Here is a 23071-nt window from a genome sequence, read left to right as displayed (position 1 = left end):
CCTAAATGACCAGCTAAAACCCCACTTTTCTAAGCTCCATTTCAACTAGGAGTAGTTATGTGACACAGTGTAGCCAATGAGACATTAGTAGAAGTTGCTGAATAGGGATTCTGGGAAAACCTGTTAAAATAGGGTCAACCCAGTTGGCACGTACCCTTTTGTCCTCTTCCTTTCTTCCTGCATCAATTAATGATGCTAAACCTGGAACTGTCACAGCTATCTTTTGACCTGCCAGGAAGAAAGAACAAGAAAATTGTAGAGGTGTGGCTCTGACATCTTGGCTGCTGCTCCACATGGACTACTAACTCCAAGCTTCCTGTTCAGTGGCAGGAGGGATGGAGTGAGGGGGAAAATAGGCCTATCTATTTTGGTTATTACTATTTGGGTTTATATTTTGTGCAGCTGTAAATTCTCTCTCATTAAAAAAGTAAATACAGGGGCTTCCCTGGTGGTGCAGTGGTTGAGAGTCCGCCTGCCGATGCAGGTGACATGGGTTCGTGCCCCGGTCCGGGAAGATCCCACATGCCACGGAGCGGCTGGGCCCGTGAGCCATGGCCGCTGAGATCTGCACGTCTGGAGCCTGTGCTCCGCAACAGGAGGGCCACAACGGTGAGAGGCCCGCATACTGCAAAAAAAAAAAAAAAAAAAAAAAAAAGTAAATACAGGATATAGATACAGTTTATATATTAAGTAGATAGAAAGCTATTTCTTTTCACCGTAAAACCCCAAAGCATCAATTGAGTTTCTGCAAAATGACACCCTCTATCATATTAAATTAATATTGCTAAATAGAATTATTTTTATTTTGTGGTTTATTCTTCATTTTGTAAAATTGTTCTCATTTTAAAAATACTTTCTAAACTCTGTAAGTATAAGGAATTTGTACCTCATTTTGAGTTTGTTCTTATTTGAAATAAAAAATTCTTAATTAACAGTAAGTTTTTCAGAGAATATTTTCTTTTGAAATGAGTTTGATGATTACTCAGATATGAGGACCTGCCTGAGGCATTCATTTTGAACCCAGCCAATATTTTTTTTTAAACATGACTTTAATTTAATTTAATTTATTTATTTATGTATTTATGAATGGCTGCGTTGGGTCTTCAGTGCTGCACTCAGGCTTACTCTAGTTGTGGCGAGTGGGGGCTACTCTTTATTGCAGTGCATGGGCTTCTCATTTCGCTGGCTTCTCTTGTTGCACAGCATGGGCTCTAGGCACGCATGCTTCAGTAGTTGCGGCATGCAGGCCCTAGAGCGTGAAGGCTTCAGTAGTTGTGGTGTGTGCACTCAGTAGTTACGGCACGTGGATTCTAGAGCGCAGGCCTAGTAGTTGTGGCGCACAAGCGTACTTGCTCTGTGGCATGTGGGATCTTCCCAAACCAGTGATTGAACCCGTGTCTCCTACATTGGCAGGCGGATCCTTAACCACTGCGCCAGCAGAGAAGTCTGAACCCAGCCAATGTTTTAAACCTTTCATTTCTTCAGCTGTGCTGCACAGCACGTGGGATCTTAGTTCCCCAACCAGGGATCAAACCCATGTCTCCTGCAGTGGAAGCTCAGAGTCTTAACCACTGGACCGCCAGGGAAGTCCCTCTCAATGTAACCTTTATTGAACATTTGGATAGAAGTGACTAATCCCCTATTTTTGCCTTACAGTCTTTACCCCGAAAGGGTGCATAACATTAGTAACACTTAGTACACTTATGGCTTATATGTTTGTGTCCTGCTCAGACTAAGGGCCTAGCACTATGCCTGGTGCTCAAAGGAATACTTGGTGAATGACCAAATGAATATTGTGTGCTTGGTGGTTATTGAAACTGAAAATAATTTTTGATATATACTTGCCTTAATTCACCCTCACATCTCCACAAGATAGAGACTATAATAGAAGTGCTCAGGTTTTATTAACGTATAATTCAATTAAGTCCAAAAACTAGGCTAAAAGGAATTTGTAAACAAAAGGTTATTGTCCTACCATATTCTGAGAGAGCTCTCAGTTTGTAATAAAACTATTTAACTTATTCCTCCATCTACCTAGCAACATTTAAGTATCAGTGGTGCACATGTCTTTATTAAGGAATTCTAATACTGTAAATCATTTTTATTACTTATAAAGTCTCTTTAGACTAGATCACGCAGAGCTGACTTACTTCTTAGTTGCTTTTTTATATGAACTATGTTTTTGTTTTTAACTCCAAAATAGTGTAATGAATGTTATTGTCTAATTAAACCCTAAAAATTCTCCACTAATTACTGTAGGAATAATCAACTGTTTTGACCTGCAGTTTTATAAACAAGAATAAATAATTGCGTCGAAGCTAATATGTGGTATAATGGCCCAGTGGGAATTATTATACATCCTGAAAACAATAATAATTCTCTCAAAACAGCTGAGGTACACCTTTTTTTAAAACAATTTAGGAGGATGCAGAGACTATTTCCTGTTTTGCTCTTTAAAAGTTATAGGGTAATTTGTGCTAATGAAGTCAGACTAACAAAGCATAATATTTTCAAAATATTATCATGCATTAGGGACTAGTTTAATTTTTAAAAACTCGTGAACAGGAAAAGCAATTCTTTTTAAAACTTCATTGGTCTTTTGGTATACACAAGGATTTGTTTATAATACCCCACATCTCTTATGTACCTTCATATTATTACCAGGCTTTTATATCCTTCCTGTATGTGACCAGTGTTTCATAATAGGTAAAGAACTAATACAAAAGAAAACACTAAATGTTATTTTAACTTGTTTTTCAAATATGCAGCAGATGTGGGTTGCTTCACGTAAAGTCCTTCTCCTTTTCCTTCCCTGTCAACAGACTCTAGAATTCTTTGGGTATGCCTTCCATGTGCCTCTGAACATTGGTGGGTAAGGATATGTTGTCTAGAGCAACTTAGGATCACATAGTAGAAACATGACATGAGTTACCTACTGAATTAATCACCTGGAACCATCCCACCCTGGATTTCTTGCTATATATTATATGATATATTATTTCTCTTTAGTGCTTAAGCCATTTTGAGTTGTTTCTTTTCTTGCACTGCATCCTTATGGAAACAGTGTTTATAAAACCAGTTTTTAAAGTCGATCAAATTTCCTTCCATTAATAACAGCTAAATTGGAAGCTGCTGTCCTCTGTATCTTCCCTTTATTCATTGCCAGTATTTACTTACTGACAGTGAAGATAGTTATTTGGATTTTTTTAAATAAGTTTATTTATTTATTTTTTGGCTGTGTTGGGTCTTCGTTGCTGCTCATGGGCCCCCTCCAGCTGCAGTGAGCAGGGGCCACTCCTTGCCACGGTGCGTGGGCCTCTCACCATGGTGACCTCCCCTTTTGCGGAGCACAGGTTCCAGGCGTGCAGGCTTCAGCAGTTGTAGCATGCGGGCTCAGCAGCTGCGGCTCATGGGCTCCAGAACGCAGGCTCAGCAGCCATGGCTCATGGGCCCAGCTGCTCCGCGACATGTGGGATCCTCCCGGACCAGGGCTTGAACCCGCAACCCCTGCATTGGCAGGCGGGCCCTCAACCACTGTGCCACCAGGGAAGCCCTATTTGGATTTTATTGAACAGAACTTTTTCTTTTTTTTTTTTTTTTTAATTTGGTTCCGCCAGGTCTTAGTTGCAGCAGGCAGGCTCCTTAGCTGTGGCTTGCAAGCTCCTTAGTTGCGGCTTGCAAGCTCCTTAGTTGTAGCATGTGAACTCTTAGTTGCAACATGCACGTGTGATCTAGTTCCCTGGGATCAAACCTGGGCCCCCTGCATTGGGAGCTCAGAGTCTTAACTCACTGAGCCCCCAGGGAAGTCCCTATTGAATAGAACTTATCATCACCATCATAACAGCAGTAAAGTTTTTATGGTATTCCCTTTACAAAATACTATCTTACCTCATTTTATCACAGCTCAGCTTACTTGGCTTAGTCATTTTATAAAACAGATGAGACTAAGAAGCTGGATATAGAGGTCTAGGATATATTTAATTATATGCTTGCAAATAAGAGCAGTGCTCTAAGCTTTTACAGAAATGCAGCAGACTGATTTGATATGCAACCAAAATAAATACTGTTGTTTTGTAGTTTTTATTTTTAACAGAAATTTCTGACTCAAGGGTAAGAATCACAGACTCAAATCAGTTGTTTAAATAAACCCTCCAGAGGTTTGATTGTCTTTTTCTTTTTAATCTGGGGCTTAATTAACTTTAGTTTCAAATATAAACATGCATTGTATGTCATAAGAACTTCAGGATATTCTGGGAAAAGAGTCCAAAAAGAGGTTTTAAATGTGGATCTATCTGGAGTATATTGTAAAAGCCTTAGGTACAGGTTTAGGAGTTGTGTATGTGTGATACTTAAAACTATGAGAATGGATGATAGCTTTAGGGATTTAGGTAGAGCACAAGGAGAGAATGACTAAAGATTGAACACTAAAGAGGATGGGTGGGGCTTCCCTCATGGCTCAGTGGTTGAGAGTACGCCTGCCGATGCAGGGGACAGGGGTTCGTGCCCCGGTCCAGGAGGATCCCACATGCAGCGGAGCAGCTGGGCCCGTGAGCAATGGCCGCTGAGCCTGCACGTCCGGAGCCTGTGCTCTGCAATGGGAGAGGCCACAACAGTGAGAGACCTGCATACCGCAAAAAAAAAAAAAAAAAAAAAAAAAGAGGATGGGTGGAAGAGAAGGCAGCAGGGAATGGGGCAGAAGATGAAAGCTAGGAAGAGAGTCAGGAGTGGCTGGGAGGCCGAGGAGAGCTTTTGCAGGAAGTGGTTGTTCTATCCCAGACACCATGAAGAGGTCAGGCTAGATGAGAGCTGAAGCAGAAGGTGTCCTGACCACAACTCCTTGCCATTTGCTAAAGCAAAGAATGTTTTTCTAATTTTCAACCTCAATTTTTTCCTTTTCTTTATCATGTTCATGTTAGTATCATGTTACAATATTATATTGTGCACTTTTGGGATTTTACACAAAATCAGTAAAGGTGTAAATCTTATGTTATTATTTGTGACATATAAATATACATGTATATTTATATACACCTGCACACACACCCACACATATATTAACTTGTGCTTACAAAGACTATTTCCAGAAGGCTACCCAAGAAATTGGTTCCTTTATTGCCTTCAGAGCAGCCAACATCTGGGACACCCTTGAGGAATAGGGATTGAAGAAAGATTTTCCACTTTTGTACCTCTTAAATCATGTGCATATAATGTATCTCCAATTCCAAAAATAAATAATATTAAAGCTAAACAAAGGCCATTTTATCACGTTGAACTTTGATAGTTACGGGGTAAAGTATTTTAAGACACTGCTGTGGCTGGAAAAAATGTTATGACTTGGTCCTCTGAACTCATGGTCCCTGTAGCTTGGTCTGTAAGGGAGAGTGGGTGGATTTATTAAAGTAACGTTTAAGTTAGCATTGGTCAAATATACCATAGTTAAAGAGTGGTATGGTAGTATGTTATCAACCATATATATATATATTAAATTGTTGATTCCTGCTAATGGACAGTTAGCAAAATCCAATAGCCTAAAGGTCAGTATTCTCCCTGAGGTAATAGCCTACTTCTGAGGCCAAAGGATGCATGGTAATTGATTAAGCAAATCCTGTTTTCTCGTACTGAGTCCTGAATTCTGTACTTATGATTCAAAACAGAGTTAGAGCATTAAATTCTCAGTGTAATCAAAATATTCTCTTGGAGAGTTTTTCTGTTTTCTTTTTACAGACATGATTTATTCAAAAGAGATATGGGTGTTAATTATAGAAAAGGTGGTGTTTTAATATAAAGAAATTGGAGAAAAGCATCAGGTTAAACATAAATTATTCAGTTCTATGAGTATTAGATTAGAAATTTAGCTGGTATGTAAAGTGATTGTCAGGAAAGTATAATGCTGTTCAGTTTTCTCTTTTCTATCTGTATAAGAATTTGGGTTAAAAATAGCAAACACTGAGCATGTGCATCATAGATACAGCTGCTGCAAACACCAGAGGTATGGATGCCTTGATACTGTAAGTGGATGATTAATGTAAGGGGCCTTAAGGTTTTGTTAACAGCTCAGTGAAATGAAAAGTTGCTTTTTGATGTCTGCAGCCAAGCTGGATAAATTATGATTTAAACAATTAACAATGAATTTGGAACAAAGAATAATTTATTTTTTGTAAAAATGGAAAACTGAACTGCTTGTAAAATTCAGATAAAATTGCATAGCTGTTGGCATACCAAACCAGGTTTGGCAAATACAATGAATATTCTTTAATGAAGGAAGTTTTCTTTTTAGCTGTAGGTTAAAGTCCCTATAATTCGAATTGTATTTGCCATTTCCCAATGGGAGAAAAAGCTGTTTATATTTCCTTGGATATAAAGTAATTATGGGCAGTCCTTCATTTACAAAGTAGACTTTAGTTTCATTCAAATGCGGTGTAAAATTTTTATGAAGTGAGAAATTGGATTGGGTATATTTTCCCTTTTTATATTATGGTCTCCATCAGTCATCTTTCTTGTTTTCCTTCTCGCTGTTGACTCCAGGGCCACTGTTCAGGTTTCCAACATGTTATATAGCTTCTGCCCTATTTTTAATTTTTCTTTTCTTTTTGCTACCAAAATTCCTTTCTGATTACTCTGTATCTGTTGCCTCCCCTTTTTACTATCCACAGTCCTCTTAACAAGTGAGGATTGCAAATGAGCTTACAAGTGAGCTCCTGATAACTTAGTATGGTGGCCTTTTAGCCCTCATCCTTTGCAACATCTTCATGGTGTTAGACACTGTTAACCCATTTACCCTGTCATGGATGTGTTTCCCCTGGACTTCTTAGTCCCTGCTCCTTTTTCTCCACCTCCTTGAATACTTTTAGTTCCTTCCCTTTGCTTTTGAAGTAAGAATGTTTCCCAAGGATCTAGCCATGAAAAAATTCCCTCCTTTTTACAGTTTACACAGGAGAATCTCATTCATTTCTACTTCTGTTATCATCTTCATGCATAGCTACTTTCTCAGTTTTATTTATTGTCTTGACTTGATTCCCAAGTTCCTGATCCACAGATGTTGTACTCATAGAGTCAATAAGATATTTCTATCATTAAAAAATCTTCTCTGTACCCTAGTTTTCCTGCTGGCTACTATCATATTTCTTTGCTCCCTTTACAGGATAATTCCTTAAGACAATCATCTCTACTCACTCTCTCCCCTTCCTCTCTTCCCATTCTCTCTTGAACCCATTCAGGTAGGGCTTTTGTTGCCTACTGTTGTATCAAAGTTGCTCTGGTCAGAGCTATGAATCAAATGATCAGTTCTTAGACCTCATTTCACTAGACTTCTCAGCAGCATTTGTTATAGTTGTTCATTCTCTCCTTCTCAAAACAATTTCTTAACTTGGCTTCTAGGTCACCACATTTTTCTTGTGTCTTTTTACGCTACTGGACAGTCCTCAGTTTCTCTTGCTGGATCCTTCTCCCTTTCATGACCTCTAATTGTTGGAGTGCTCCAGGGCTCAGTCAGTAGCTCTCTTCTCTTCTTCCTAAGTGATCTCATTTAGTCTCCTGGCTTTAAATATCATCTGTTTGGTATTCTGCTTTAGAATAATTTTAGTATCCCTTCTCCTTTGTTACCTCCCTTCAATTTTGCACATTCAGATTTTCAGAATGTGTCCCTTCTTCTTCTAGAGTCCTTATTTAGAATACACATCATCCATTAAATTCATACATATTGTTCACCAGATTTCCTTTTCATCTTCTCCTATCTTGAATCTGTGTATAAGTGTGTGTGTGTGTTGCATTAGAATTTACTTAAGTGCTGAAACAATTTTTGTGTAGGTTTTTATCTTTTCTAGCACTTCTCTTTCGCTAGATAAGTGTTCTGATTATTCACTTGAATTCTGCTTTTTCAAATGTTTGGGCCTCTCACACGATATTATTTTTCTGTGATAGCTCATTGGAAATCAGGTCTCGTTGCTGAACTGCCCTTAATAGCAGGAATGCCACAGGTCAAGATAGATGTAGTGCCTAAAGTTGAAGGACAGCCCCACTAGAGATACCTGAAGGAAGCCCAGTGCTCTCTGATGTACTTGAACTGCCCTAGTTTCCAAAGTTAGGAAAGCCCACTTGTCTCCTGTTAAAATCCAGCACATCCAGAGGGCTCGAAGATAATCTTACAACTGGGGTCTTCAGATACTTGAAAGCCAAGCCAATCCAGCAATCCACAGCCCTTAGTTGTTGCCTGGGGCTCTGATGCTGCTTTTCAGTCAGCTAGCCACCCACAGGGCAATTTAGTTGCATACCGGTTCTTCACTAGAGTCATAAAACTTATCTAGCAGCCTGCAGGTCACAGCCTCTGCTTCTCTTTAGAAAGTTAAGGAACTTGGAATTGGGCATAGAGGAAAACAAGCCACAGTCAAGTTATCATATTACAGAGTACCCTGTATCCTTTCTCATTCCAGTGCCATTACATTCTAATGAGTCTCAGATTTATTATATCTCCAGTTCCCTACCATTCCCCCAACTCACATATCCAGTGGCCCACTCAACAGTTCAACTCGGATATCTAATGGATATCACAAAGGTTACACATCCAAACCGAACTTTGGATTATCATCTCCAAACCTACTCCTCTCCCAGCCTTTCCTGTCTCAGTGAGTGCATTACCCCCATTTTTCAGTTAATTGCTTAAGACAGTATCTTAAGATTAATTCTTCCCTCTCTCTCATTTTATATCCACATTCCGATCGATCAGCAAATCCTGTTGGCTGTACTTTCAAAATGTACCTAAACTGACCACTTCTCACCTCCTTCATCTCTACCATGCATCCATCTATCCTTTTTCCTTTCCTGGTCTACTTCAGGTGCCTCCTGACTGCTTTCTGTGCTTCTGCTCTTGCCCTCTACAGTTTATTCTCTAGAAGGCAGAGTAATCTTTTTAAAAGGTAAAATGTTGCTTACTTCCAAAGGATTCTAATAAAATCTAGACTTTGTGCCATTGCCTATAAGGTTCACCATAGTCAGGACCCTAGGTGCTTCCAACCTTATTTTCTACCATTTTCCATGACTCAGTCCACTTTAATCACGTTAGCTTCCTTCCTCTTGCTTAACTACATCATAACCGTCTTATCTCAGGGCTCTTGCACTTGCTCATCCCTTTGCTGAGAGTACCCTTCCTCATTAAATTTGTGATTTGTTCAGGTCTGTTGGAATTGCCTTATCATAAAGATTATTCCTGACCACCCTATAAAATAGCTCCTCTCTTATTTCCCTATTCCACCTACCCTGTTTTAGTGTTTTTAATAGCATGTATCATCACTTGAATCATTTATTTGTTCATTGTCAGAAATTCTTCCAGTCACCCTCTATGAGGGAAAGACTTTTAAATTCACTGCTATATCCCTAGCACATAGGACAGAGCCAGGTACATATAGGCACTCAATATATAATATATGCTTCAAGTGACATCTTTTCCAAATTTGAGTTGGATTTTACAATGAAAAAATAGGTATATGTATGAATCTTCCTGGAAATAAGTCATATTTTTCAAAGTATTGCTTTTTAGCTTTCTACTATTTAGGCTTGTTTGCAAAAAATGTAATAAACTTTTTACTCTTGCGTATGTTTTAAATTTCAGTTAAAGTATATTTATTTTATTTTTCCGTAAAAATACTTAATATGTAACCTGACATCTTTTTTCATTTTAAGAACGAAATTCCATTTTACTTGTAACTTATTCCTTAATGATATATTTATTACCAAATTATTAATTTGTGTCTTATGTTAAAAGAAACCATGTAGTATTGTATAATGTCAAGGCCATTGGGAATAAAGGAAGGAAAAAATACAAATAGGGACTTTTTTCCTCTCTGATTTTTTTTTTTTTTTTTTGCGGTATGTGGGCCTCTCACTGTTGTTGTGGCCTCTCCCGTTGCGGAGCACAGGCTCCAGACGCGCAGGCTCAGCGGCCATGGCTCACGGGCCCAGCCGCTCCACGGCATGTGGGATCTTCCCGGACCAGGGCACGAACCTGGGCATGAACCCTCATCCCCTGCATTGGCAGGCGGACTCTCAACCACTGCGCCACCAGGGAAGCCCTCCTCTCTGATTTTTATAATATTCCAGTATTTTTTTTTACATTGCCTGGAAATCCCCTCAGTTAAGAGATTGGTTTTTCTCCTTACAATGTACTCACTGTCTCTAAGGGACCCCTCATGATCTTGACCATATCTGCTATTCTTTCTTTTTGCTCTTTGGTTTTTTCTTTTACTTAGGACCTCGGTTTATGCCCCCATCCTCAATTTTCAGTGGATAGAATTTACTTCTATAGGTTACAAGAAAGAACAGAGAAGAGAGAACTCAGTAAAATAATAGTAGAAACCAAAATTCAGCTTGAAAATAGGCTTAGCATGTATAATATAGCATATATACTTTTATCTATAACATGCTAATGCACTTTAATACAGCATTCTTCTAATCTCTAGGGAAGACCAATTTTAAGGTTTATTGGTATGGAGGGAAGTCATTGGTAGGGAGGGAAGTCATTGGTACAGTCACTTGCCATTTTGCTCACATTTTGAAGGGTCATTGTAGCTTGTCGCCATGGGTGGGATGTAGGAAACAGCGCACCTGAAACTCTAACACTCCCACATACATATGCTGTTGGCAGCTGGAGAGTCTTATAAATCAGCAATGGCCCATTTTCTCATGCACGCTTATAAACACCTCTCTCTGGCTTAGTACTTTAACATTTGTAACTATTTTGTGGCAAGCTACTCGATCAGAACTTTTTAAATGGCTAACTTTGGTAATTAAGAGATTAATTTGGTTTTATTTTTATTTTTTCCAGGTGTATGGTGGCTGATGAAGTAAGTGTTTTCATGATTTTTATGTCTTTTATAAAATTCCCCAACCAGATTTTGTTGTCTGTTATTTACCCTGTGCTCTCTGTCTTTCATTTGACTATATATCTGTATATGGAGAGGACAGTGGGAGAGAGATGGAGGGCGAGGCGTGGGGACAGCAGAGAGAATAAGAATGAGAAAGAGAGAGTGTGCGTGTGCGCGTGTGTGTGCGCATGCCCGTGCGCAAGGCATATATTTGGAACATGTTAGTGTTAACATTAGTGATCCAAAATTCTATATTTTTGGCCTCAGAAGCATGAATGCATCCCCAAATGAAACTGAACTCTTTTCTACTTGTCATAATGCTGCTTGCTTAGAAGCTGAACTTTTAAGATTTTGCTCTAAAGGTTATTGTTAATTGTTTTGTATGAGTGTGAAGCATAATGTTAAAATGGTATTTTACTATTACTAAACAATTTGATACCTTTAAGGGGCATGTACTCGTATACATTCATATTCAGGTTTTTTCACTGAAATGGAAGTTCTTGCTACATAAACTACAATACTCTTTACATACATTCTCAGAATGATGTAGATCAATAAAGTTCTAACTTTTAATATCATTTTGGAAAATATGTTGCTGTTTTCATGATGTCTTTAAGGATAACAGCAAAACATATACATTTAAAAATATAATAGAGGTGAGGAAAATGGATACTGAATTTTTTTTAAATATAAGTGAAACCATAAAAGATTCTCCCAATTAACTGTCTTTTAGTTTTAGTTACATGTAGACTCACCAATGGCTTATCTCCACTATCTCTTCTTCAGGAAAAAAATGAATAAGACTATAATGTGGACATGAATGCCAAGCAGAAGGTTCATATAGGGTTTCTTGGTTCATGCTGATTTATAATTACTGAAGTTTTTAGTTTGAACTCTTCATTCTATAGGTATTTGTTTAGACTAGATGTTATAGTTAGAAACAGTCATTGCCTGTGAAAAACTTCAACAGTGTAATTAAAGAGACAGGACATAGACATTTGGAAAACAGTAGAAATTTCTATTTTGGAACAGGATGCATTCCAAAAGAATCTTCATAAATTTATAGATTTGAGAGTCCAAAATGACTAAAAGAAGCTTATGTTTTTAATCCCTGAATATGTTTTCACCAAATAGGAATATAAATTCATCCTTCAACCTCCAAACTAGGCATAACCATTTTATATAATATGTATAAAATGTGTGTGTGATATATGTATGGATGTGTGTATCAATAATTTTTTTTTAAACAGACCAGTTTTATGTCCACGGTAAATATACCATAATGTGTAACATTATCTTGATAATTTCCCCAAGCAATTCATGGGGAACATCTTAGTGGCTATGACAATGCATTGCTACCTTGTTCTTCAATTTGATGTTGTAGAGATTTGAATAGGCCTTAAATGTGCAGAATCATTGATGGATTGAACTTGATCAGCACCTTAACTCTTCTTAACTTTTTTTTTTTAATTTAATTAATTTATTTATTTTTGGCTGTGTTGGGTCTTCGTTGCTGCGTGCAGGCCCTCTCCAGTTGCGGTGAGCAGGGGCCACTCTCTGTCACGATGCACGGGCCTCCTATTGCGGTGGCTTCTCCTGTTGCTGAGCACGGGCTCTAGGTGCGTGGGCTTCAGTAGTTGCAGCACGCGAGCTCCAGAGCACAGGCTCAGCAGTTGTGGCGCACGGGCCCAACTGCTCTGCGGCATATGGGATCTTCCTGGACCAGGGTTCGAACCCATGTCCACTGCATCGGCAGGCAGACTCTCAACCACTGCGCCACCAGGGAAGCCCTTCTTAACTTTTATATTCTCCAACAAACTCCTGTCTTCTCCTCAGTTGACATTAGACTAAGGATTATGCATGATGAGTTCATGATGAACCTTCTAGCCAACAAGAGTTTTTCTTTATACCTATCACTTTTCATCTCCTGTTATTTACAATTACACTTGTCACATGTTGAGTGATTTGTGCTTGTCTTTCAAAACCATTCTTTTTTTTAAATAAATTTAAAAGAACCATTTAATATTTTCTCAGTACTTAAAAGAAGAGTCCACTTTTGTGTCCCTCATATCTCCTTTTTTTCACCAGCATTTTAAAGACTCTCATTCTTTTACAACTATTTGACTTTCTGAGGTTTATTATGTCGAATCCTATCAATAAGGTTAATTAAGGAAAAATCCTCAATTTTACACATAAGTACAAAAAACATGCCACAGAAATAACGTAGTGATGTACAATTCTAAGATCACAGCTCAAAACCACTAATATCCTCTGTTTTTGGTTGAGTTGAAATGCCATTTCTGTGGAATCTTACTGAGTTAGTGTGGATGAAAGTGAGTAAATTAAAAGTCTTGAAATAGAAGGAAACTTGTATATATGTAAATTATGTGAACTCTGGTTTGACCTTCATTTTCTTGTCTAATACTGTTCTCCTTCTCTTGCTCTTATCACAAAATGGTAGTGAAGTCATAGGAGGAAATGCAGTTTATAATTTGGAGGTCAACCAAGTTTTGATTTTTAAATTAAAAAATATATTTTGAGGGCTTCCCTGCTGGCACAGTGGTTAAGAATCCACCTGCCAATGCGGGGGACACAGGTTCAAGTCCTGGTCCGGGAAGATCCCACATGCCGTGGAGCAACAAAGCCCATGTGCCACAACTACTGAGCCTGTGCTCTAGAGCCTACGAGCCACAACTACTGAGCCCATGTGCCACAACTGCTGAAGCCTGTGTGCCTAGAGCCTGTGCTCCGCAACAAGAGAAGCCACCCAATGAGAAGCCCACGTGCCACAATGAAGAGTAGCCCCCACTCACTGCAACTAGAGAAAGCCCATGCACAGCAACGAAGACCCAACTCAGCCAAAAATAAAAAATAAATAAATTTATTTTTAAAAATATGTATTTTTTGATATAATGAATATTTGACTCATCAAATAGCTAAAAGCTTTAGGAGAGCAATATTACATCTCTGTTATTGAACCTACTTTTTTTTTTTTTAAGATGCTTGAATACCCACTTAGAGTATTGTGTAATTTAGTTGTCTGCTGTGATCTTTCCTCCATAGCTTTAGAAGAAGCAAATGACTTCCTTCACTGGAATAACTCCCCTCTCTTCTAGTATTTTTCTACTATTTTCAATCTTTGTGGAATTATGTAATCTATCTACTGTATATGAGATAGTCATTAATCTAAAATTGGAATGATGACAAGTTCTGTTTAATTGTCTAATTATGTGATCATTGAGTATTTCAATTATTAAACTATATTTCAGATAACCAACAAAGCTGCAACTTTTAATAAAATTAACTTTGCAAACTTAGCTTAAACTGTTTTAAATCCTTTTCCCCCTTCTTGGTTTAATGTAGTCAAGTGTTGTTTCAAGAACCGTGTAGTAAATATACAGAAACTTGTGAATTTGTATTCCTTTAATAATGGAATTCAGGCCACAGTCTGTAGTCAGGCTGTTGCACTATTATCTTTACTGTTCTTTAATAATTTTTTAACCACTGTGTCCTTGTTCTGTTGAAAATTATTGAAAATTTTTATTCATAAAAAGATTTTAAATATGAAAAATAATTTCATATTAACACACAACAGGTAATTTAATTCGATATACATGAGGAAAATATTAAACCTATATACTTACTACCTTATTTGTCAAGTATCTAAAGGCTATTATTCTTTGTAGAAACCGAGCATTTAGAAAATTTTTGTCATGTTCATTTTTACTTAAGAAGATGGGATTAACAGCCTAGATTTATATGAATAGCCTAATAATTGTGTCCCTATAGACAAAATGCTGTCAGTACATGGATTCTGTCTTGTCTGTTGAATCTATTTTCAAAGTCAGAAGATTCTTATGTGACATTTTTTGTTAGTACTCTACTTAAGTCCCGCGCCCCTGCCCCCACCCCCAGCTTTTCCCTAAGTTTCCTTCCTGTTACTTGAGAAAACATTTGGAGTCAGGGGGATGGTATACCAAATAAAGTATTGCTTTCCTTCCTTTTTCAAAAGAAAAGGAAACCATTTGTCAAGGCTAAGCTACTTGGCTTGGCTTACTTTGTGGCTATTTTGGGATTAATAGATATATATTTGGAACAGAGACCATAGAGTTGTCATTATGGATGCTTTTCTTTTGGTCAAGGTGCTTCTCTGGAAGAGAAGTTTGGAGGGGAGAGGCTGTGGAACCTGTCGAGTGCTCGCAGAAGTTTTTCTGTAGGCTGAAGTTTAAAAAGCCTTGTCATTTTCTCTGCAGGCAGAAATCTGTAGGTGTCTGGAAACACTGAAGAACCCCCTCGGGAAGATTATTTCTATCAGAAGACCTTAAAATTGATACTGTGATATAGTCTCTGCCAACATTAACCTTATAGGTTTGAGGACAAAGAAGTTAAACTAGACATGAAGAATTTTAGTTTTCCTTTTGTATAAGCTACCCTGGTTTGACAAAGTGAGCTGAGGTGATCATTTTTATTCCATTTGCTTCTACAAATCCTTGTTTCCCTTTACCAGACCCAAGTTGAATACTTTCCCCTCTGAGCTTTTACTCTTTCTGATTCATAACCCCTCTTTGTTGGTGGTCCATTTCTGTTGAATGAATGGACTGATTAAAGAGTTAATACTTAATTAACACATATGTGCCAGGTTCTGTTCTAGTGATTTACATGTATTAATTTATTTCATCCCAGGACAACCCAACAGAGTATTATGATTATTATTACCACCATCATTTTCCAGATGAGAAAGCTGAGGCACAAATATGTTAAGTAAATACAGCTAGAACATGCTAGGAGCTGATATCTAACCTAAAATAATCCAGCACCCAAGTCCATTATTGCTATTCTATACAAAGTCTCCAGGTACTAGACTTTCTGTGTTTTGAAACAGGATTCTTAAGTACAGAAGAATCTGCAAGACATAGTGCTCAAATGAATGAAGCTGAATGATATATATAGGTGATGGCATTTGTGCTGCTGAGACGGTCTATATTCCTCTAAATCAATATCATTTGCCTGCTTCCTTTCCTCATTTTTAAGGCCAGCTTTACTATTTTTTGAATGTCCTTTTTTAAAAATAAGGTTTAAATTTTAGAACAGGTTTAGTTTTATGGAATTATTGTGAACATAGTACAGAGAGCTCTCATATGCCTCAAAGCCAGTCCCCCGTTACTAGTTATTTAGATTAGTAATGTCTCAATTAATGAACCAATATTCATATACTAGTGTTTTTAACTAAAAACCATACTTCATTTAGATTTCCTCAGATTTTCACTGATGTCCTTTTTCTTTTCCAGGATTCCATCCAGTATACACATTACGTTTAGTAGTCATGTCTTTAAATAGACATGACCGATAGCCAATAGCCTCTCTTGGTTGTGACAGTTTCTCAGACTTTCCTTGTTTTTGAAGACCTTTACAGTTTTGAGAGTTAATGGTTCAGTATTTTGTAAAATGTCCCTTAATTGGGATATGTTGTCTGATGTTTTTCTCATGATCAGACTGAGGTACTGTGTTTTGGGCAAGAAGACCACAGAGGTAAATTGCCATTGTCATCATGTCATACCAAGGGTACATAATATCAATATGACTTATCACTGTTAATGTTAACCTTGATCACCTGGTTTGATGTAATGATTGTCAGGTTTTTCCCTTGTAAAGTTACTGGGTGTTTTTTTTTTTTGGTCCCTTCCCATACTGTATTTTTTGAAGGAAAGTAACTATATGCAGCCCATACTTAAGAAATGGGGATTTATGCTCTACTTCCTTAAAGGCAGAATAAATAAATACATAAATTATTCAGAATTCATTTGTTCACTCACTTTATCATGTATTCATATCAGTAGGACTCATGGATATTCACTTTATTTTGTTGCCAACATGGTTTCACCTTTGGCCATTGGGAGCTCTTTGAATTCACTCCTGTGTCCCTTTGATTTGCCCCCTTCATTGTAGGCTGTTCTGTTTGGGGTTTTGTGTTTTGTTTTCTTTGGCTTTTCAGCATTTTCTTACTTTCTGGCACTACAGGATGCTCCAGTCTCATCCTGTATATTTCCTACCCCAGTACTTGAATCACACATTTCTCCAGGATACCCTGGTTCTTTCTATTGGAGAAAGATATTAGAACCAGATCTAGGTGCTAGGTGTACTCATTTTTACTGGGGTGTCATTTCTTCTAGATCCTCTCAGCTGATGGAGCAAGGAGATAAATGCATGTGTACTTACATATGCGTGTGTATGTACATATTTATGAATATTTATCTATGTAGCCATCTGTATCTGTATTTAAGCTAAACATGAGTTCCTGTTGATGTCTCCAGCTCTAATCCATCACCACATGGGTCATTCTAACTTCTCCCCTCACTTAACTGTATCCTCCCACTCCATCACTGAGTATCCTAGTTCCCACCATGTGCCATCCATTTAATTAATTATGTACTTCTAGTATACATGCGTGGTGGTTTCAGTATTATTAACCTGTACCCCGACAGGAAGGAAAATTATCAACTAGAGTACAGTGCTTAGGTACAGTTCCTTTTACCTTTATTTTTACAGATTCCATTCATTTTCAGAATTACTTTAAGTCAGACCTTATTCCTTTACTCTATCCAGTGAGGTTGTTTCATATACCTATAATACATTTAAATTATTGTATCACACTTCACATTCCATCATGGGACCCTCTGACTTCCTGAATTATTTTTTAATTATTTGTATACATCAAAATGTATCAAAATGTACTTTTTGTAATGTAAATTTCTGTGGATTTTCACAAATGCTTAATGTCTTGTAATCACCATTACAGTATCATGTAGAATAGTTTTACTGCCCAAACAATCCCCTGTGCTTCACTTATTTAACTCCCTTCAGACCAAAACCCCCAATAACCAAAGATGTGTTTAATGACTGTATCATTTTGCCTTTTCCAGAGTGTCATATGATTGGCAACATACAGTTTGTAGCTTTTTCAGACTGGCTTTTTTCACCTAGCCTATGCATTTTAAGTTTCAGCCGCGTCTTTTTTGTGGCTTGATAGCTCTTCTTTTAATCACTGAATAAAATTCCATTATATGGATGTACCACAGTTTGTTTTTCCATTCACCAATGCTTCCAGTTTTGACGATTTTGTAGGTGTTTGTGTGGGTATACTCAGTTGACTAATTATCTAGGAGTGCAGTTGCTCAATTGTTATGGTATGTTAGTTTCCTAGGGCTGCCATAAAAAGTACCACAAACTTGGTGTCTTAAAACAACGGAAATTTATCCTCTCTCAGTTCTAGAGGCTAGAAGCCTGAAATCAAGGTGTCAGGAGGTTTGGTTCCTTCTGAGGGCTCTGAGGGAGAATCTGTTTAATGCCTTTCTCCTGGCTTCAGGTGATGGCCAGCAGTCTTTGGCATTCCTGGGTTTGTAGATGCATCACTTCAATCCCTGCCTCTATCTTCATGGGGCATTTTCCTTTTGTCTATGTCTCTTCTCTTCTTGTAAAAACATCAGTCACATTGGATTAAGGGCTCACCCTACTGTAGTATGACATCGTCTTAACCAATTACATCTGCAACAACCCTATATCCAAATAAGATCACATCCTGAAATACTGAGGGAATAGGGCCTCAATATATCTTTTGCTAGGGGGTGGGGGGGAGACACAATTCAACCCATAATACACGGTGAGACTATGTTCACTTTTGTCAGAAACTGTTAAACTGTCTTCAGAAGTGTATCATTTTGCATTCCCACCAGTAATGAATGAGAATTCCCCTTGCCCTGCATCCTCACCAGCAGTTGGTATTGTCAGTTAAAAAAAAAATTTTTTTTTAATTTTAGCCTTTGTACTGGGTATAGTTATATTTCATTATTCTTTTAATTTGTAGTTCTCTAAGAACATATGATATTGAGCATCCTTTCATTTGTTTATTTTCCATCTCTAAGCCTTCTTTGGCAAGGTCTTTGTTCAGTTCTTCTGCCCATTTTGTAATTGGATTATTTCTTTTTGTTGTTGAGTTTTAAGAGTTCTTTGTATATTTTAGGTACAAGTCCTTTATCAGATATGTGATTTACAAATATTTTCTCCAATGCTGTGACTTGTCTTTTTATTCTTCTAAAAGTTTCTTTCACAGAGCAGAAGTTTTTACCTTTAATGAAGTCTAGCCTATCAATTTTTTCTTTCATTGATTATCCTTTTGGTCTTCTATCCTATTGCTACACCCAAGGCCACCTAGATTTTCTCTTCTGTTGTCTTCTAGAAGTTTTACAGTGTCACATTACACTTCGGTCTATGATCCATTTTGGATATAAAGTTAGTGTCTAGATTCTTTTTCTTACATATGGATGTGCAGTTATTCCAGCAACATTTGTTGAAAAGAGTATCCTTTCACCACTGAATTAGCTTTCTTCTTTGTCAAAGATCAGTTGACTTTATTTGTATGGGTCTATTTCTAGGCTCTCTCTTATGTCCCAATGATCTATATCTATTCTTTCACCGGTACCACACTGTCTTGATTACTGTAGTCTTATAATAATACTTGAAATTGGGTGGTGTGATTCATCCAACTTTGTTCATCTTCTTTAGTACTGTGTTGGCTATTCTAGGTCCTTAGTCTTTCCGTATAAATTTTAGAATCAGTTTCTCAGTCTCTACAAACAGCTTGCTGGGATTTTGACTGGGATTGCATTGCATTTATAGGTAAAGATGGGAAGAATCTGTAGATCTATAGACCAAGTTGGGAAGAAACTTTAACAATGTGAGTCTTTAGTCCATGAACACAGACTGTCTCTCCGTTTATTTAGAAATTCTTTGATTTTTCTTCTCATCAGTAATTTTCTTTCCTTTTTTTTTTGTACTGAGTTATAATTGACATACAACATTATATATAGTTTCAGGTATACAACATAATGATTTGATATTTGTATATATTGCAAAATGATCGCCACAATAAGTCTAGTTAACATCTGTTACCATACAGTTACTAAATTATTTTTCTTGTGATGAGAACTTTTAAGATCTACTCTTTTAGCAACTTTTAAATATACAGTGAGGCATTATTAATTACAGCCCCCAAGCTGTACATTACATCCCCATGACTTATTTATTTTATGACTTGAAGTTTTTACCTTTAGACCCTCTTCACCTATTTCATCCACCCTCAATCCCCTGCCTCTGACAACCACCAATCTTTTTTTTTTTTTTTTAATTTATTTTCTTGGCTGCGTCAGGTGTTAGTTGCAGCAAGCGGGATCTTTCATTGCAGTGCGTGGGCTTCTCTCTAGTTGTGGCGCACAGGCTCCGGGGTGCGTGGGCTCTGTAGTTTGCAGCACGTGGGCTGTCTCCTGGAGGTGCGCAAGCTCAATAGTTGTGGCGTGTGGGCTTAGTTGCCCCCCGGCATATGGGATCTTAGTTCCCCGACCAGGGATCGAACCCGCGTCCCTTGTATTGGAAGGTGGATTCTTCTACCAGTGGACCACCAGGGAAGTCCCTGGCAACCACCCATCTGTTTTCTGTATCTATGAACTCAGTTTTGTTTTGTTTCCACAAATAAATTAGATCATACAGTACCTGTCTTTCTTTGTATGACTTATTTCACGTAGTATAATGCCTGTAAAGTCCATCCATGTTGTCACAAATGGCTGAATAATAATTCTGTGTGAGTGTGTGTTTATATATATATTTTATATATATATAATATATATATATTATATATATATATATCACAAATTCTTTATCCATTCATCCATAGATGGACACAGGTTGCTTCCATGTCTTGCCTATTATAAATAATGCTGCAGTGAACGTGGGAGCACGTGTATCTTTTTTAGTTAGTGTTTTCATTTTCTTTGTATAAATACCCAGAAGTGGAATTGCTGGATCATGTGGTAGTTCTATCTCTAATTTTTTGAGACACCTCCAGCCACAGTGGCTGTACCAATTTTTTTTTCCCACCAGCAGTGCAGGAGGGTTCCTTTTTCTCCACATCCTCAGCAACACTTGTTATTTCTTATTTTGATAATACCTATTCTAATAGGTATAAGGTGGTATCTCATTGTGGTTTTGATTTGCATTTTTCTGATGATTAGTGATGTTGAGCATCTTTTCATGTACCTGTTGGTCATCTATATGTCTTCTTTGGACAAATGTCTATTTGGTCTTTTGCCCATTTTTTAATTGGGTTTTTGTTTTTGTTTGTGGGGCTTTTTTTGCTGTTGAGTTGTAGGAGTTCCTTATATATTTTGGATATTAACTTCTTATTAGATATGTGGTTTGCAAATATTTTCTTCCATTCTAGAGGTTGTTTTCTCATTTTGTTGATGACTTCATTTGCTGTGTAGAGCTTTTTATTAGTTTGAGGTAATCCCACTTGTTTATTTTTGCTTTTTTTGCCTTTGCTTTTGGTGTCAAATTCCAAATCATAGCCAAGACTGATGTCAAGGAGTTTACCCCCTGCGTTTTCTTCTAGGAGTTTTATGGTTTCAGATCTTACATTCCAGTCCTTAATCCATTTTAGGTTAACTTTTGTGTGTAGTGTAAAATAGTGATCAAAATTCATTCTTTCTTTTGCATGTGACCATCCAGTTTTTCCCAACACCATTTATTGAAGGGCCTGTCCTTTCCCCTCTGTGTATTCTTGGTTCCTTTGTTATAAATTAATTGACCATATAGTCATGAGTTTATTTTTGGCTCTGTTCTGTTCCATTGATCAATATGTCTGTTTTTATGCAAATACCATACTGTTTTGATTACTGTCACTCTGTAATATAGTTCAAAATCAGGGAGCATGATGCCACAGCTTTGTTCTTTTTTCTCATGATTGCTTTGGTTATTGGGGTCTCTTGTGGTTTCAAACAAATTTTATGATTGTTCTATTTTTGTGAAAAATGCCATTTTAATTTTGATAGGGATTGTGTAGAATCTTAGATTGCTTTGGGTAGTATGGACAGTTTAACAATATTAATTCTTCCACTCCATGAGCATGAAATATCTTTCCTCTTTTTGATGTCTTCTATTTTTTCATCAATGTCTTAATAATTTTCAGTGTACAGGTCTTTCACGTCCTTGGTTATATTTATTCCAAGGTATTTTATTCTTTTGGATGCAATTGCAGGGTTTTTTCCTTTATTTCTCTTTCTGACAGTTTGTTGTTAGTAACTAGAAATGCTAGAAATGAAACAGATTTTTATATATTGATTTTGTATTCTGCAACTTTACTGGGTATGTTGATTAGCCCTCACAGTTTTTGGTGAGTCTTCTGGATTTTCTATATATAATATCATATCTACAATCTATATACCTTTTGTATCCTTTTCTTGTCTTTGTACTAGCTTGGTCTTCTAAAACAGTGTTGAATAGGAATGGTGAGACAAGACGTCCTTGTCTTGTTCTCAGTCTTAGGAGGAAAGTGTCCAGTTTCTCACCATGAAGTATGATGTTAGCTGTAGGTATTTTGTAGATAACTCTTTATCAAATTGAGGAAATTCCCCTGGGTTCCTAGTTTTCTGAGAGCTTTTGTCATGATTGGGATTTGGTTTTTGTCAGCTGCTTTTTCTGCATCAGTTGATAAAGTCATATGATTTTTTTATTCTTTAGTCTATTGTTGTAATGGATTACATTTATTCACATTCAAGTGTTGATGAACCCATCTTGCATACCTAGGATAAATTCTACTTGGCCATGGTATATAATCCTTTTTTATGCATTCCTGGATTTGGTTTGCTAATATTTTGTTGAGGATTTTCACATCTATGTTCCTGAGAGGTATTGATCTGTAGGTTTTTTGTTTTTTTTTTTTTAATAATATCTTTGTTTTTGGTGTTAGGGTAGAGCTGGCCTTCTAGAATGAGTTAGGAAGTGTTCCCTTTGTTTTACAAAGGCCAAAGCTGAATCAAATGAAAATAGCTACTCTTTACTGCTTCTAGAGTTGTATTCCTCAAATTCTTCATTTCCCCCTGTTGCCTATAAAGTAAAGCACTTTACATCGTATCTGCTACCTGTGTCTTCTATTCTCTTCTCCCCTTCTCTGGCATCAATTCTAGTGACACTTCCATCTCCCTACCTATTATAATATCTACCAATTATTATAAATGTTATATTAGATAGGTTAATCTCTCTAAGCCTTTGTTTCTTTATATAAATTTGGGACTAATAATACTTTTCTCATGAGATTACTTATGTAAGGAACAGGAGGAATTTATCTCAGATATTCCTTTCCCCTATTCTGTTCCCAAACACCATGA

The 23071-nt window shown here is 37.2% G+C and overlaps 1 protein-coding gene across 1 annotated transcript in view; it reads left to right on the top strand.

Moving 5' to 3' along the window:
• Positions 1-23071, top strand: part of ZRANB3 (zinc finger RANBP2-type containing 3) — a 254833-nt gene that overhangs the window by 90604 nt on the left and 141158 nt on the right. Inside the window, exon 3 of the mRNA XM_082631346.1 lies at positions 10817-10835. Within this exon, the coding sequence (XP_082487472.1) occupies positions 10817-10835 (19 nt within the window). The remainder of the gene's footprint in view (positions 1-10816; positions 10836-23071) is intronic.

Source organism: Mesoplodon mirus (genome assembly GCF_964341445.2).
Source record: "Mesoplodon mirus genome assembly, chromosome: 8".
NCBI classification, from domain to species: domain Eukaryota; kingdom Metazoa; phylum Chordata; class Mammalia; order Artiodactyla; family Ziphiidae; genus Mesoplodon; species Mesoplodon mirus.
Note: the sequence above shows the minus strand (reverse complement) of the source record. Positions and strands in the feature narration are given on the sequence as shown.